General features: G+C 48.9%; 1 protein-coding gene across 10 annotated transcripts in view; it reads right to left on the bottom strand.

Moving 5' to 3' along the window:
- The window catches only part of ADGRL2 (adhesion G protein-coupled receptor L2), a 158,039-nt gene that overhangs the window by 16,924 nt on the left and 123,110 nt on the right, over positions 1–18,005 (bottom strand). For all 10 annotated transcript variants that reach the window (XM_061564889.1, XM_061564897.1, XM_061564906.1 and 7 more), the window contains 3 exons: positions 10,507–10,675; positions 3,579–3,707; positions 2,509–2,605 (listed from right to left, as the gene is read on the bottom strand). In XM_061564889.1, the coding sequence (XP_061420873.1) occupies positions 2,509–2,605; positions 3,579–3,707; positions 10,507–10,675 (395 nt within the window). The remainder of the gene's footprint in view (positions 1–2,508; positions 2,606–3,578; positions 3,708–10,506; positions 10,676–18,005) is intronic.

Raw genomic sequence — 18,005 nt, 5'->3', positions numbered from 1 at the left:
CCGAAGGCCAACATTAAGCCAAAAGCGGTTTAAGCCGAATAAATCTGGCGATCGCACGTCATCGTGCGTAGCGAGCCGCCGCGGTGTGACGGTTAGCGCAATGGGGACTTGCAGCCCAGAGGGGGTCGTCGTCGGTTCAGTCACCTGGCGTGGCAGGTGACGACAGGGGTGACTACAAGGGTGCCACGATTTGTTTTTATTCCCCCACCTATGTCCACCCAGAAGCATAAACGGGTTCACCACATTTTTACACGTCGGCTTTTACGACCAATATTACAATTCATAACCAGTTGCTCTTGAGTTCGAGCGTGTAGGTATAACGCGTTTTTTAAAACCGAAACCCTCCACCACCCGACACAGCCAATCAAAGTAAATTGTCACGTGAGAAAACATTCCAATTGATATGGGTTGTCAGCAATGCGGAATGCTGAATCGCAAAGCCAATGTTTCTCGACGTTTCTACGCTAATTGCTTGCTGCTCAATTTGCTTGCTTCCTTGACATTTCAATTTGTTGAAGAAAATAAAACAAATCAATTGGCATATTTGCGCACGTGACGACTTACTTTGATTGGCTGTGTCGGGTGGTGGAGGGTCATATTTAAGATTTAGATTGCACCTACACAATCTGACCCATAACAAACCAATTGTGGGTTTCACCAAAGTTAGCCGAGTGGCAGGCTGCGTGCGGCAGGGTGAAGGGTAGGCCAGAGGTCCGGAGAGTGGAGGCCCCTTCTAGCAGCAGTGGCATTGGCGAGAAATTTCAGGGCTGCTCCTTCACCACTTCGTGTATTCACATGTCTGCTTGTGTTGCCTGTGTGCGCCTGTGCTGCTTTTACAGGCGTTACTTACTAAAAACGAAACTACGCTCTTTTTATTTTACCAGGTAAGGCCTACTGAGCTATTTAGCTCCTTTTCAGTAGCGACCTGGCTATCACAAATGATAGCCCAATGAAGTGGCTCATCATGTGTAAATTTATAGCAGCCAAACACTCTAAACGCATGTTTTTATTCAATGTGGTGGGAAAAATCAGAGGACCCGGAAAAAAAACCGCGACCACGGGGAGAGACATGAAAACTACAAATATACAGGCGTTGGGGCTGGGATCGAACCCACGACTTCCTGTATACCAGGCGAGGTAGTTAACATCTCCTAGCCACCGGAGCACCCGTTGGGTGTGTAAGTGTGTGCATGTGTGCTTGCATGCTTCACTTCAGTAATCCCAGATGAGAGTGAAGCTACCGTTGATGAAATAAATGCATGCATGTGTGCCTTCTTGCCTGGCTGCGTGATTTACTCACCTCAGTAGGATATAAGCGTGGAGAAACTGCCCATACAAATGCATGTATGTCGAAGGGTCTAAATGTGTGTGTATACGCGTGTGTGCGTGTGGGAGCGGTAGTGCCACGGTTAGCGCTGCGCTGCGCTACGAGCCCGGCGACCCGAGTTTGATTCCTGCTCACGGCCAACACCAGTGACGATTTTCTGAATCGGTCATGGACCTCCCCTAGGTCTACTCAGCCTCAAATGAGTATCTGGTGCGGTGTGTAAACAGTGCCACTGGGGAGACAAAGGCAGTCGGGCGTGGTGCTGGTCACCCACCCCCTTGTGTAAGATGCCGGTCTTCATATGTGCTCATGAAAAGCATTTGCCCCAACAGTCTATTAAGGCTGTACGGGGGATCTTTGTATTTGTCTTTTGTGTGTATATGGGGAGCGGTAGTGCAGTGGAAAGTGCAATGCTCTACAAACCTGGTGACCAGAATTTTATTTCTGCTCACAACCAGCAATGGTGATATCTGACCGAGTTGTGGGCTTCCCCTAGATGGACTCAGACTTAATTGAGGAACTGGTGCGCTGTATAAGCATCAGCATTGGGGGGACAAAGGCACCCGTGTATGATGCTGGCCACCCAGCCCCTCGTGTGCTGTGCCGGTTTTAATAACTGTTCGCAAACAGCACTTGCCCAAACAGTCTGTTGAAGGCTATATGGGACGTCTTTGTCACTTCTCTTTGTATGTCAGGTAGTACAGTGGATGACATGCTGCACTAGGTATAGTTGAGTGTGCGTATGGTCGAATGTGCTTGTGTGTGGATGTTGAACTTCTCTCGCACCGTACGTAGCCAACCGCGCTAACAGGAGGTACAGGGGAAGGACAACCAACTAAACACAAAAAGCAACTCTGAGAAAACGAGTTTAGATTTCAAGGTGCATAGCTCCAGTGGCTTCCTAATATCGGAAGGAAGAGCGTTCCAGACGGCCGCAGAAGAGCATCTGAAAGCGCGCAATGCGGTGGCCGTCTTTGTTCAATGGCTCGCAAAAAGCCACTGCGAGGATGACTGAGAGTTAGCGTGATGGTTTATGCTCCTTGATGAAATTAGCAAGGTATTGTGGTTCATCTGTGTGCAAGAACTTTACGTGTGATGGGTGCGACATTGTCACATCTTCGGCGAGCACTGGACAGACACGGTGGAGTTTGTGTGTACGCGTGTGTGCGTGCTGCCCTCACCCCGGTTCAGAGTGGAGCTGCTGTTGATGTCCCCGGAGATGAAGGAGGACTCGGTCTGCTTGCGCACGGTGTCATTCCACATCCTCCGAATGCGGCTCTACACCGCACGCAACCATCACCGCGCGTCAGCAGTCGCCCTCGGCCCGCAACTCCACGCTCCACTCAATGACACACGCGCTCTGTTTTGTCTGGCCAGAAGGACACTTCTATACATGCGAACTATTAAACGAATCTCATAATACTATTTACATAATACACATCTGGACTCGGGCAGTCGCGTCTACGTGTGACTGCGTCTCAAGGTGATGTATCCAAAGCCGTGGGAATTTTATTTGTATACAGTTGAGGTTATATAAAATGTCTTGAGCCTGATTAATACGTGAAATGAGCAGATGGTAATTATTTGGCATCGCTGATGTCGAATCTATGGAGCGTTAGAAATCCTTTCATCATAACTCAAATCGCAACATGCAAATTTTCAGGGTTGCGTGAGACGCAGCGTGCCTCCGTGCCTTAGCAGTGTTTCTAGGTCCACATTTGCCGGTGTGGTCTTCGGGCAAAGGCCACGTGTTGAGCAATTGGCAGCCTAAGTTGCAAGACCTTGGAGTATCTCCAAAAATCTACGTGCTAAATTCCACATTTCTAGTACCGGAACAAGTCTCTCTGGATAGAGCACCCAATGGCGCCCTCCCACAAAGCGGGACTGAAGGGACGCTGGGCCAATTCGACCCTCGACCAGAATGTAATTGCAAGTCACTTCCAACCGAGGGTCACGTGCTTATCCACAGCACCACCCGGATGGATTGGGTGCACCACGGGCACGGGGTAGAACCACACGTGTGACCTCCTGGGTGGACTTGCGAGGAAGCGTTCGCACACGCATGTACACACACGCGTACAAAGACAAAGATCCCCCCCGCATAGCCTAAACAGACTGTTGGGGCAAGTACTGTTAGCGAGTAGCGCCTATGAAGGCCGGCACGGCACACGAGTGGGTGGGGGTTCAGCACCACGCCCGGCCGCCTTTGTCTCCCTCGTGGCGATGTTTACACACCGCACCAGGTACGGACCTGCGAGTTTGGCGAGTAGCGTGTGCTGTTCCTGGAGTTGGTGTTCTTGCTCGAGTTGTAGGAAGAGTCTCCACCCCATCCCCCGCAGCAGTCCGAGTGGCGGAGGCACTTGCTGTACTCCTTGCGCACCTGTGGGCACAGCACGGCCAGCTGTTGTTTAGAGCCCACGGCACGGGCCGGTGGGGCGCCACACGTGACTACATCGTTCCCCCACAGCTCTCCGATGCGTTTGCCGGTTGTGCCCGCGCGTGTTGTTCGTCGGTTGTGCCCGCGCGTTGTTCGCCACGGGAACTCTCAGTTTCCCGGGAGACGCTCCCGGCGCGTGCGGCGAAACATTGCCGAAAAAAAATGCGCATGCACGGCACAATCCGAAAAAAACAAAGGCGAAGAGCGCAGGTGTGGAAACCTACGCAGTAGGAGGTCCTATTAGTCAGCCCTGCCATTCGCAAGGCAGTAGGTGCGCAAGAGCCTAGGGCAGTGAGCGAGGTGCGGTTATGGATCGCAGGGACAGGTTTACGAGTTAACACGTCGGGCCAACACAATTGTTTTAATTTCACGCGATGTTCATGATCCGTAATTCTTTTAAGCGAAGCGCTCGCTTCGCGCGTTTCACGCTCAGCTGGTTACTTGGGTCACTTTAAACCCGGGCCAAATCGGATCACGTTACAGACGACTGCCAAACTCCATATACGCGAGGTCATATCTACCCGAAAAGAACACCGAAGCAGATTAAACGGGAGCGCGCCCAAACACAAACCATCGGGAAGAGCGGCTTCGATAATTACGGTGGCATTTGAAAGGCTCTGGCTTTGGCCTTTTGGGCAGCGACGCGCTCAAAAGAACGAACTGCTCAGTCCGTGGGCACGGCCCCCGCAAGAGTTAAGGCTGGGTGCCCCATGCGAACAGCGTGGGCTTGCGCCCGGTGCTGTGATATTAAACAAGCAGATCGCAGCTGAGTGCCAGCCGCCCCCAGGGCTCGTGCTCGTGTCAGAATCTCGGTCACGGTCGCGCATCCGGCTTCCCAAGAGGCCTCCCGATCCAGCTGTGCCCCGGGCCGTACTCTTAATTAATCTGGCTCTCTCTATACACAGCACAGCATTGGGGAAACAACGGCTGTGTACTCCTGGGGGATTGGCTTTCTTTTTTCTCTCTTCTCCTTGCGTAGGGTAAACACTCACTTCCGTGTGATGCATGGACATCCTTTTTAAACTTTGCTCATCAGTTTAAAAAAATTAGCTTTGACATTGGAGTACAAATGGTGCGATGCGAAAAACAAAAATCTCACCATTTACATTAGATGAAAAACGACGGTACGGCCACCGGCTACAATGCAACGTGGGGGATATGAAAACCTTTTTAAAAAACGTCTCAATAATCGTACGTTTGTCCAAAACCAGCGGCCAGTTTTCTGAGGTCGCGCGGTGTATTTTTTCCTTTCTCTGTTGGCGGCTATCACAGCCATAACAGCGCAGTCATTCAGAGAGGCACAACTGGGTGCAGTTACTATTCTGTGATGGCTCTAATTATCTTCAAGTCGTGACTTTTATGAGAACCGTTGCTCCAAAAATGGCCATTCCCGCAAGCCTGAAGGTTACTCCATCTCGGAGGAAATTACAATGGTTCCGTTAATAACATATTCCCAACACTTAAGACAGAGACGGAACATCACATCCACAGATGGGGAGTAAGTGATGGACTTCCTTTGTGTTGGGGAGCTGTGCATCCTCAATTGGCAGTGCAATGGCAGCCCTGGCACGGAATGACACGTTATATAATTACGGGAAACAGGGATCTTGTCCTTCAAACCTTCGGCACGGCAGCAGGCAAAACACATGTCTGCGTTTATGACGGCCGCCCTTGTGGTTACGATCAAGCGAGGCCTCCGTAAATGCACATTTTAATTGTTGGTGAGAGCCCATGCAGAAAAAAATTAAGAGAGACAAGCCAAATATACCCAAGTGAAATTTTTGTCACCTACGAGAATTTTAAAAGGCATTCTGATCAAATCGAAATTACAATCTCCTTTTCATTCTCATAATACCTAATTAATGTGAGGATTTTGTACTCCCATGATTCTCACAGCCTCCGTAGGCTGTTGGCACATAAAGCCGTCAAGCGAGAGCCAATGAAACGTCGGCAGGGTGAAACTACCTCCAGGGTTGGCGGAACCAAAGTCCAATGGGCCGAGACCGATCCTTGTCCTCACCTTCTAGTGCTGGTGCCCTACGCCAGGCGCGCTGCAAGTCTCAGCGGAGTCAATCTACGAAGACGCCGGCCTAGATTCATACTCGGCCGGCGTGGATGCGCTCTCCGCGTGTGCGTATTCACGTGCTTGTACAGAGCGGTTAGCGTGCATTGGCAAGACTCGAGAATCACCCTGAGCATATGTGACAGCCGTGCTGATAACTGACAACCAGTAAAATATATTCTACTGTGAAAAGCGAAAGAAGATGTTCATCTTGAATTTACAGCTCTGAGTCTGTGGTGGACATTCCACATTCCTTTGGCAGGACGAGTACAGGAAGAGGACAACTCCTGTCGACTTTTCACAGAGCGGTGATCATTTAATCAGCTCCGGAGTGACGAGGGGACGTTGCCATGACACGTCCACCGTGGAGATGGAGTGCTGAAATCAGCTCGTGTGCATGCAGGAGACGGGTTGATCCTGCTGCCTACGTCTTCGTAGTCGCGGTGCATTTTCGGGTCGTCCCGCGCGTTGTTCAGCAGGGTGTCCGACGTTTCGGTCCGCACGCTCCCGGCGGCACAACCCGAGAAATACATGGAGGAGCTATCCTGGCCGGGCTGTTACATCGCAGCGGAGTGGGGAGGCGTTCATGCAGCAGTCGGAGTGATCACGGCTAATGATGATGATGACGTAACCCACAACCTTCGAACCGCGAGTCACGAAATATACCGCTGCGCCAGCCGGCCATGAAGGGTGTAGACTGCACCGTGATAAAATAATAATACGCCCACCCCCGCTATCCCTAGCCCTATGTTAGGTGGCCACATGGGCTTGGTGAAATGTACTTACAACTCATAGGGCCAATCCACAGCAAGCCGAGCTTGTTACAATGCCAGCCAGATTACCAGCTCTGGGGGCCAGCAGTTGGTGACCCTCGGTGTGCACCATCCGTGAGAACAGGGCCCCACCGGTGTAATGAGCCAAGGCAGCATGGCTAGGGTTGCCACCTTTGAGGTGTGTTAAAAAAAAAACGGAACCCATGATGGAGAGAATAATCTCTGTTCGCAACGCTGGAGCTGGGGAGAGCTACATGCGAGCGCACTCTCTTGAGTGCTGCGTTGTTATTATAATCACCATCGCGCAACTGACCAACGACAGAAGTTGCGATGTCTCAGGAAGTCTCGCGCATAATTCCAGGACGACTGCCTCCTCAACGGGAGGACGGTCCTGGGAAACCCAGGACAGGTGGCAACCCCAGGTATGGCAGACTGTTCCTAGCCCACGGCTTGCCAACTCTGAGGCTGGTGCCATGGAATTATTGAACACGTTGCAATTTGTTAATGAGAGCTTCGCACCTCTTTACGTTCAGGTGCTACAGTCAGAGCGACCCTGCGATTAAATGAAGCGTGGGGGAGGGACGGGTGCAAGTTGTTGTTGGTGGCTCTGAGAGAGCGATGGAAATTGCGCATTTCTATGGCAGTTGCCAGTTGATCCACACGACAGACCACCACCATACAGTAAAGCGACGAGGGTGATGTTCATAGCCTGACCAGACTGTTGCTGTCAGTGAGCAGCACCTGTGAAGCCCGGCACTGTGGCGCACTAAGGGGGTGGGTGGCCAGCACCACGCCAGGCCGCCTTTGTCTCCCTCGTGGTGATGTTTACACACAGGCACCAAGTACTTATTTGAGGCTGAGTCGACCTAGGTCAGGCCCAGGACCGTTTCAGAGAATCGTCACTGGTGTTGACCGTGAATGGGAATCAAACCCAGGTGGCCGGGTTGGTAGAGCAGTGCGCTAACCACGACACGACCGCTCCCCGTGGCTGAAGCACGAGAGGGCGCTTGTCGGAGGAAGACAGACACACAGACACACAGACACACAGACACACAGACACAAACCCACACATTGAGCAAGTTCTCTGCACTCCGAATTATTTTCTCTTTTCTGCTGCCAATTTTGATCAAAGGATAATTAGGTTTACATCATAATATGTTAACTCCACTCCTGCCAAACACGTTGAACACAAATGAACGTACTGTATTGATGTGACCGAGAAAAAATATAATGCGTTTCATCATCTCATCGGCCATGATCATTCCACTGCTGCACAAAGGCCTCCTCGTGTGTCACCATCTGTCGTATTAAATTGGGCGCCGTGGTCGCCTGGTATGCAGGTGGTGGGTTCGATCCTAACCCTGACGCCTGCTGTATATTTGGAGTGTGCGTGTCTCTCTCCCCGTCATCACATGGATTTTTCTCCGGGTCCGCTTTTTTTCTTCTTCCTCCTCTACATTTATAATCAACATCACAGGCCTTTAGAGGATTCGGCTGCTATACATTTCCACATGATAAGGCACTTCCATTGAGCTTTGGTTTGTTGCCAGGCCATTTCTGAAAAAGAGCTGTATAGCTCAGTGGGCCTTACCTGCTCAAATATGAATATGTATATTATATACGTCAGAATCTGATTTTTATTTAAACTGGAGGAATCGGATGAGCTATGGAGCTCTTTTTGTGGTATATTGTAATCTCACTTTCATCATATATCTTTCCATTGCTTCTTGTCTGTCCTGTCTCATTCATTACACTGAATTTACTCCATTTTCTCAAATGTAACAACTGCATCCCATTTTCTAATAACATTGAAGTAATAATAATAATGATGATCAGCTCTTTTGTCAAACCACTTCCCCACACTGGTCAGTGTGGGTTTGCGAAGTGACCAGTTCAGCTCTCGCTCGCCACCGACGTTAGCCCTGGCCGTCACTCGTTCCAAGCTTTCCGGGTTCACAGCAAGGGGCAATAAACCGCTGCGCCACCGCTCCCCGCACATTTACATATACGACAGCATAGAATTGGAACAATCAATTCTCACACGCACAATTCGATCGGTCGATCGTGAACGTCCCAATGGATTTAAACTCAACAAATCATTATGTGTGCAATAGAGCAAATACGCACGGTGTATATTCTTCATGCAGAATTGTAGCGGGTTACAATCTAATACTCGTGCTCTTTATATGGCCAGTATGTTTGTGGTCTGTGTGTAAATGAGAAATGAAAGCACAATCTTTTACAGATAATGTCAGCCTCCTTCCGTGACAAATGTAGGCTTGTGAAATCTGTGTTTAATGAGGCACAGCCCTCCCCGGCTTCCACACAGTGGCACAGAGCGGAGAGTCTGGGAAAACCATAGGTCACGTCGTCAAATAAAGTCACTTCTGCCCATATTCTCTTGAGCGCCGAGCAATATTTCACTTTCATTGTGGGAACGGCGGTCTTAACCCAGTCATGCAAAGTTATCATTGTTCAGGGAAACAGCAGTGTTTCTGTACGCTCCGCACGAATCAAATAAACTGGCTGCATTCACCACAGCTCTGCACTCCGGGGCTCTCTCTGCTCTGAAGGGCCACATTACCCAAAAATGTTAGCCTCCGACATACGTTATCGTCTGATGAGTTTCTCACCATTTACGTAAAGTGTTAGAATTATTTAATAGATACTGGTCTGCCCTAAGCCAGTGTTCATGGCCAATGTAGTGAGCGGTTTCTTTTTTAATTATCCGTCTTTGCCGCAACGCTGCCAAAAAACAATCCATGCGAATAGTTTGTTTGTAATCTGAAAGTACGCGAAGAAATACGTACGTAATGTACCAACGGAATTAGACCGCTATGAACAGCCACTTCACTCTCGTCATACATGTGCACGGACACATCGTACCACGCAATTGATCATTTATAAAAGTTTTCTCTTTTTTAGCACCTCAGTGCTTCCTGCACATGTGGGGACTAGAACTAAACTATGTTTTATTTTAGAAGATGAGACCCAATAAGCTATATAGCTCTTTTTCAGAAGCTAGGTGGCCACAAATGATAAACGAAGTAGCGTTTCACGTGGAAACGTATAAACGCGTGATGTTGATTCTAAATGTGGAGGGAAAAACCGGAGGACCTGGAAAAAAAACCCACGTGACCACGGGGAGAACAGGGTCGGGTTCTAAACCACAACCCCCTGCATACCAGGAGAGGTTGTCGACACCTCGCCGCCACCGCAGCACCCGACACTGAAGCCATTCAAGGCAAGGGACATCGAAGTGGAGGAGGGTAACTGACCCCCGGATTTTTAAATGCCAAATGGTGCACTCATTCAGTCATCATCCTTTATGGGTCCCATGGCTAATTATCCTTTCATGTAAAACTCTCATCCCATGCACCTGATCTTATCTTTAAACCCAATACTGTCCTGCGACGTTTCAGGCAATGCACCTGCTTCACGTGCGATTAAGAAGGGACATTGCCCAAAACGTCGACCGATTATATATTTGTTCCTGATGAGGCCGCAGCATTGTTGACAACGAGCCAGTTTAATTGATCGTTGTTATTGTTGAATTGATCGTTGTCATTGTTGCACTTTTGCACCGCTGCCAAAGCAGCAGCAGCAGCACCAAATTATTAGTTTGATCTTACATTGATTGTCTCACCCATCAGTAAGAAAAAAAAGACTGCGAAGTTTCTCTTATACGCAGCCCCAAATCCATCTACAAAAATTGCTGTTATCCAGGTCTTTTTTTTTTCCACGGATAACAGGAACTACGCGAAAAAAGTCAAATCCCATTCTCCGCATTCACGCGTTGGGCGAGGCACAGCCAGAAACAGCCGTCCGTGGCCACTGGACGAACGCCCTCTACGACAGTTTAGTTTTAGTTTATAACCATTGTCGTCGTTGTCGCTGTTACCGTTACCTTCTTCTGCAGGATGCAGTGGAAGATGAAGATGAACATGCCCTGGAAGGAGTTGAAGATGGTGAAGAGGTAGGCCATGACGAGCGTGGCCTTGTCGATGAAGAGCAAACCGAACACCCAGGTGAGGCCCAGCAGGCAGAGGAGGGCGATGGCCCCGAGCACCCACGACCTGCCCGACAACAAACGACACCGCGGGCGAGCTCTGACTAGATGCTCGGCACGGCCGCAAGGGTTGCCACCTCTGAGTTGCAAATGCCAAGAAGAATACCTCGCGATACTCAAAGTGGGGGGCGGGGGGGGGGACCACACGTAAATGCATCATCTTGAGTGGCGTATTATTATTATTTCGAGCAACTCACGTTCAGAAAGGATTTTTTGGTTTGTTTTATGTCCCAGGACAGCTGTCTTAAAAAGTGGACGATACTGGGAAAACCAGGACAGATGGCAACCCTAACTGCTATGGTCGGGTAACACACACTACTGTCCAACATCTCCGGCACCACACACACACACACAGATCGCGTTACATTTTAACTTTAATATAAAACGACGAAGACATATCATGCATATGCATGGATTCCGTAACGCTGTCCAGCGTGCGTGTGGCCTCCTCTGCATTTCGTCAGCGATAACAGCAATCACTCTCGCGCCGGGCAAGTGGGATGGAGGATATCCGTAGGCCGCGATGGCTTGGATAGCGGCTCTGCTGGGGAGTGCGCACGGTCAACCCTTTGATCAGTGCGGCCGGTTTTCTCTACGGAGAGCCCCGAATAGCAACATAACTTTTTATATAAAGTTTCGAATCACATTGGATCCTCCTTGCAAGAGTTATCGTGCCACCAAGTTACGGACAGACAGGCAGGCGGACAAACAGGCGGGCGGATGGAGCTAATGCATGAATGCTTTCGACCTCAGTTGGAAAGCGTTATAAAGCAATAAAGAAGACACCCTACGTCAAACACAATCACTGCAACTACCTTACGCGAGTACACGGCTTTGCAACAATGCCTTTAGAAATGTCTACCGAGGCACTGCACGCAAGCAATAAGCGGCTACAGTATTGCCAACAGCAAACAAAGAGGGATGTGCAGATATAAACGTATGACGAACGTATTTAACATTGGGGAACTACGAGAAAGCCACGGACACGGAAAAAAAATTGCAGACGCACATCAAAAAGCAGCTGGCCAACGTTAAGATATTCCTCGCGATGTCTTGGGAGGCCTGTGTCACATCTACACGCGGAGATCGATTCACGGCATCCGCGAACGGTCCATCCCGTCTCATTTCTCTGTTGGTGAAATCGTGTCAATGTCTCCATCACCACCGGCAGTGGAGATGTGACAGCTGCCTCCACTCTGCCCACGGTTGACTGTTTCCCCTCTGTGAAGTGTCGTGATTTGGGCTTCTACTCTGCCTTTGACCGTCTCGTCTCTCTTTGTGAACTGTCTTCATTTGCACGTCCACAAAAAGTGTCATCTCAATATCCCTCTCCAGTCTTGTAGAATAGTTATCCATCATCATCGCCCTTTGCTGACTGAAAAAGAAAATCTTAAAATTGTCAAATAGTCCACGTTCACTCTATATGTGTACCGTCTTGAGATGTGGTTGCATTAAGGGTGCGTCATGAATATAAATCGTGTCGTGTATATTGTAAACGACAAAAGGTACAGGTGCAGCCTTGCAAATACTTGTTCTCACATCTGCTGGCGGACTGAGGCCTCCGCTAGACGGAGCTCCAAAGAGCCCCTCGAGAGAGCCCCCCTCTAGAGCCCCTCTAGACAGCCCCTCTAGACAGCCCCTCTAGAGAGCCCCTCTAGAGAGCCCCTCTAGACTCCACGAGGGAGCGCTAGAGTCAGCCTCTCTCAGGGGGTCATGTCGCTCGACTCTTCCACGTGCACCTCTTCAGAGGTGAGTACCCACATTCGGCCTCACCGCAAGTGACCTGCCGACGTATGAACTGTGGCTACACTCGTCCATACTGCTGGGTGGACAGAGGCGAGTGTGTGTGGGGGGGGTCCAGAACATTGCCCTGCTGTCTCCACTGCCACGCCGGGAGATTGAATCGGCGCCCCGCGGGCCGCAAGTCGCGTGCACTGACCGTTAGAGCCGTGTCAGCACGCCGTGCTTACCCTACAGTGGAGCAAATTGCAGTCACCAATGCATTTTGTCAACATGTGATTCTGGGTCTGTGGGGAACTTTCCACAAGCACGACAAGATGCTCACATCAGTGCTGCTAATCGCGGACGACGCGAGCTCCACTGCGTGTGTAGACGGGGCGCACTCTGCGTGCACTGACTGCGGATCTCGTTTAAATGCATGCATTGCTGCTGAACAGATGGGCGGCTTCGCTGGTGAACACAACCACAGTGGGTTCTTTTGTTTCAGTTGGGCAACACGAACGTCGTCTATTGCTGCCACGGCCTCTACGATTCTAACTTTCTGTCCATGCTCTATGTTCAAACAATACCGAAACACAAAACCATCTTCAAACTCTATACAAACTCATTTATATGTGGAGAAACAGAAATGAGTGCTGCTTACACAGTAATCTATAGATTACAAGACGCATTTCCCCCCTGTGTTTTACATGTGTAGTGTAATAGTGCCGGCTGGTGGACAGCAGCGGCAGCTGTGGTGGACAGACAGCACACACGCCGGTGAGGGCGTGAGCACGGCGTGTGGGCAGAGAGAGCAACTGGGGCAAGGGTCACGGAGGACTCCGTCTGGAGGCACCTGGAACCTGCTGGAGGGTTCGAGAAGGGAGGCGCGGTCAGGGCGGAGCCAGGCCGCGCCGGGAGCATAAAAGGAGCCGAGAGCGGGGGGCTCACGGCTGCCGGTGCTGGGAGTGAACTCGTCTCGTCGTCGCTGGCATCTCGTCGCCGCTCAACGTCTCCGCTAGACGCTGCGCTATGAAGGATGGTAGTTGGCTATCTCAGTCAGCGCCGTCAGTGCTAAACGGCCGGTGTTGTGTGCAGGCTGAGCTGAGCTACTGGGGAGAGTGTGCGGACGAGACCGTGGAAGTCGCTAATAAAGAAAGTGCCTCCTAGAAACTCTGAATCGTTGACACTACACATCTAAAGTTGGGGCTGCGTCTTATAATCCAATTGGTATGTGTCTGTGTGACCAAATTTGTTTAGCTTTATTGACACCGGGAACAAGTTTGGAGTGCGTCTTACTTTGAAAAGTGTCTTACCCAAGTAATACGGTATGCGCTTGAAATTATAGATGGGCACATGTCTGCCCTATTTGGACAACTAGGCACTGAACCCTGCAATCTGCAAAGGGAATGTGAAATGCTACATTATCCATCTGCGCCAATGCATCTGCACGCATGCTGTCCCATCCTTACGCTGCCGTTTGACGTGAACAATGCACGGCCGTGTATTGGCAGTAGCATTAAGCAGCCTGCTGCTTGCTTTGAGGCCCTCTTTATGGTGATGGCATTAAGTGCACAACGTGTGGCTGCTTACTCGGCATGTAAATGTTTGTAAGGGGCCCGGTGAGAGTCATGAATATCCGAACGAGTGCGCGGGACAATAGACTCAACAGGTCGCCTTCAGGCAACGAGACAAGATATATCGGAGCCAAATGAATAACAAAAAACAAGAATGCGATTGCAACCTTGGTTTTACAAAGCGCAGAGAGCTATACACATGGACATGCCCGGCTGGAGCGTTTGAAGATACGTATGATATTTTGTGCGTGTTTAATTAAACAATGGGTGGAAGGGTGGAAATTGTAGGGCCTTGAGAGGGAACGAGCGATGGCGTTGTGGTGGAATGTGGATGAAGGCACTTGATAGAAGGCAGTGGGGCCATGGATTGTGTAAATGAAGGTTAAATATTTAGTTGCTTATCTATTTTGTTCCTTATAAGCTCCACAACGCTGCTAATGTTTACGGTGTATGCTTTACAGTGAGGCAGACATGGGCACAAAACTTGGAGGAGGCCTTGGGCTTCGACTGAACAGGAAGGAAAACCTCCTTAGCCGTGGGAGCAGCGACTGAGAAAGTTTTGACTGAAAAGGCTCACGAAGGACTTCGTATAAATGTGTTTTTTACATTTTCCTTTCACTCGTATTTAAAGAAATTTACTGTGCATTAAAAAAACCAATTGGATTACACCAGCAAAAATGTCACATCAACGCAGATTCAATGGAACAAGATAAATGTAAATGCATATCCTCATCAACAATGATGAATCATAGACAGTGATGAAAGTCCTATTTAACACTGTGCTATTTAATTAACACATTTTTTATTGTGTCATTTTGCTCGTCTTCCGGTAGTTTTTACGTGCAACTGAACCTGTGAAAATCCAGTGCAGAGAACGATGCGCTATGAAGAAGAGACATTGTGCTAAAAGCGTCCCCGGTGACATGGGACACGGTGTTATTTGGCAGAGGTGTTGCGGCGTTGTCAGTAAAGCAAACGAGGCGGACGAGCACAGGAACGTGTGCCTTGATAATTGTGTCGTGTGCACACCCTCGACGAACTTAAGGAGTTTATAGACTCTGGAGTATTATTAATTAACCCAAAGTGTTCACCAAGGATTTAATTTTGGCCCAACGACTCTTTTTATCGTTTATAAACTTATATACAAAGGTGTACGATTACGCGAGTGAAATTATCCTGTTTGATGAGCAGCAACAACAAAGACAGCCTTCGACCTTAATGTACGCATGTACGTTGAACTTCTTTCGCACTGTACGTGGTCAACCGTGCTAAACGAAGTAGGCAGTGAATCGATTCCATCTCAGCAGTCGGTGTTTTGTAGGCAAGGCGATGTCCACAGGAAGATTAAATTGTCTTCACTTGGAAAAGTGATGTTTCGGTGTGGAGAAAGTAATATGTGTGCGGCTTTAAATGTTCACCGTGATTGATTCATGCGCAACCGGAAATATAGTTACGGCTTCACGGACACTCCCAAGCGGTGTGAGGTGTTATATTTGCCTAAAACATGATTGTGTTGGACCAGCAATGCGGAGTTTGCCGGTTCGACTTACTGGAGCAGTAGTAAACATATCGGGCAAGTTTCTTAAATCACATTGGTACTGAATTGTGGGTACATCCCACCTCTAAGATGTCAGACCAGCGTGGAAGAGAAAGGAAACTAACCTGCTGTTGTTGTTGGGAGGATATTATTGTTTTGCTGTTATGACATTATTCTTGTTGTTGTTGGGAGGACATTCTTGTTGTTGTTGTTGGGAGGACATTCTTCTTGTTGTGATTGTGAAGACATTCTTGTTGTTGTTGTTGGGAGGACATTCTTGTTGTTGTTGTTGTTGGAAAGACATGCTTCTTGTTGTTGTTGTGAAGACATTCTTGTTGTTGTTATTGGGAGGACATTCTTGTTGTTGTTGTTGGAAAGACATGCTTCTTGTTGTTGTTGTGAAGACATTCTTGTTGTTGTTATTGGGAGGACATTCTTGTTGTTGTGATTGTGAAGACATTCTTGTTGTTGTTGTTGGGAGGACATTCTTGTTGTTGTGATTGTGAAGACATTCTTGTTGTTGTTGTTGGGAGGACATTCTTCTTGTTGTGATTGTGAAGACATTCTTGTTGTTGTTATTGGGAGGACATTCTTCTTGTTGTTGTTGTGAAGACATTCTTGTTGTTGTTGTTGGGAGGACATTCTTGTTGTTGTTGTTGTGAAGACATTCTTGTTGTTGTTGTTGTGAAGACATTCTTGTTGTTGTTGTTGGGAGGACATTCTTGTTGTTGTTGTGAAGACATTCTTGTTGTTGTTGGGAGGACATTCTTGTTGTTGTTGTTGGGAGGACATTCTTCTTGTTGTTGTTGTGAAGACATTCTTGTTGTTGTTGTTGGGAGGACATTCTTGTTGTTGTTGTTGGGAGGACATTCTTGTTGTTGTTATTGTTGGAAAGACATGCTTCTTGTTGTTGTTGTGAAGACATTCTTGTTGTTGTTATTGGGAGGACATTCTTCTTGTTGTTATTGTGAAGACATTGTTGTTGTTGTTGTTGTTGGGAGGACATTTTTGTTGTTGTTGTTGGAAAGACATGCTTCTTCTTGTTGTTGTGAAGACATTGTTGTTGTTGTTGTTGTAGGAGGACATTCTTGTTGTTGTTGGGACATTATTCTTTTTGTTATTGTGAATAAATTATTGTTGTTGTTGTTGTTGGGAGGACAGTCTTGTTGTTGTTGTTGGAAGGACACGCTTCTTGTTGTTGTTGTGAAGACATTCTTGTTGTTGTTGAGAGGACATTGTTGTTGTTGTTGTTGTAGGGAGGACATTCTTCTTCGTGTTGTTGTTGTTGGGAGGACATTCCTGTTGCTGTTGGGAGGATATTCTTGATCTCCCTCAACTGAGGGCCCTTTGGCCACCATTGGCATGAGCAGGCAAATTGCGCGGGGCTTTTACCTTCAAACAACTGGAACTCGTAGCTCACAAAGTCGACCTAGGGTGGCATGCAGCTTTGAACACAGACTGGCACTGTGAGCTACTGTGCTGCCCAGCCAGGGGGGGGAATTTAATTTCACAAAGGGAAAAAAAGACCTCAACAGAATACACATTTCACGGTGGGCGCTGTAGTTAATTATTGAAGCGCTGTGGTCACAGTCGCTGAGATTTGTGACAACTGCCCGCGAGCTGACGGGCACTGCAAAGCTCGAGTCTCTTCGCGAGGACGAGTAATGCGACTGCTGCTGCTGCGGCGGAATTCCCCGCAGTGCCCTCCTTGCACCGCGGGTCTCATTAGGAGGCAATTTGCATGCCGAACCAAAATTGATGGCAGTAAATTCCGCCGGCGCTAACTGTAACGTGAACTGCAAGCTGGCGCGCTCGCATGCCTCGCTCCGCGTGTACGACAGGAGCCGGGGCCCGAGAAGCCTTTCTTCTCCCGCTTTCTCTTTTGCCCGGCAAAAAAAATAGCAATTCAATAAAAACAAACTCTTAAAATCCTTTCCAATATGTCGGCGCGCAGGATACGTCCTCACGAAGCGAAAAACGACGCCGCTCGAACCGAAGTGAGATGCGTTCGACCGTCGGCCGCAGACGCGCAAATCGCCAACAACGGAGGAGTTCGAATCGTTGCGGCAGCGATGAACCTCCGCTTGTCCGCCAGTGTTGGCGAACCAGTCGTTGACTGACCCCGCGTATCACTATACTTTCTTTGTTCAATAATCAATTGCATAAATGTTTCCTTCGCAGTTTTATTTTCCCCCCGATGTGTTAATTCCATCAGCTGTGTTCACAGCCAGCCGCCAGCTGTGCCTGGTAATGGCTGTTGTTGAATGCCCACTGTGGGCACTTCACACCTCTCTCTCTCTCTGTGACGCACGCACATTATTAATCGATTCTCTTCTTGGAAAAAAAGTGCCTTTCTGGATGCTCGTTAGGGGAGGGGGGCTGCAAATTGGTGCCGAGTTGGCGCATCACGTCACGAGGTTCAACAACGGAACTTGGAACGTCCGGCTTGTGGCACGGCGCACACGCGTTGGGGTGGAAGCGTCTTTCTAAGAAAAGCGTGGAAG

The sequence above is a fragment of the Lethenteron reissneri genome, chromosome 4 (genome assembly GCF_015708825.2).
Source record: "Lethenteron reissneri isolate LAM-NWPU_2019-01 chromosome 4, ASM1570882v1, whole genome shotgun sequence".
Lineage (NCBI taxonomy): Eukaryota > Metazoa > Chordata > Hyperoartia > Petromyzontiformes > Petromyzontidae > Lethenteron > Lethenteron reissneri.
Note: the sequence above shows the minus strand (reverse complement) of the source record. Positions and strands in the feature narration are given on the sequence as shown.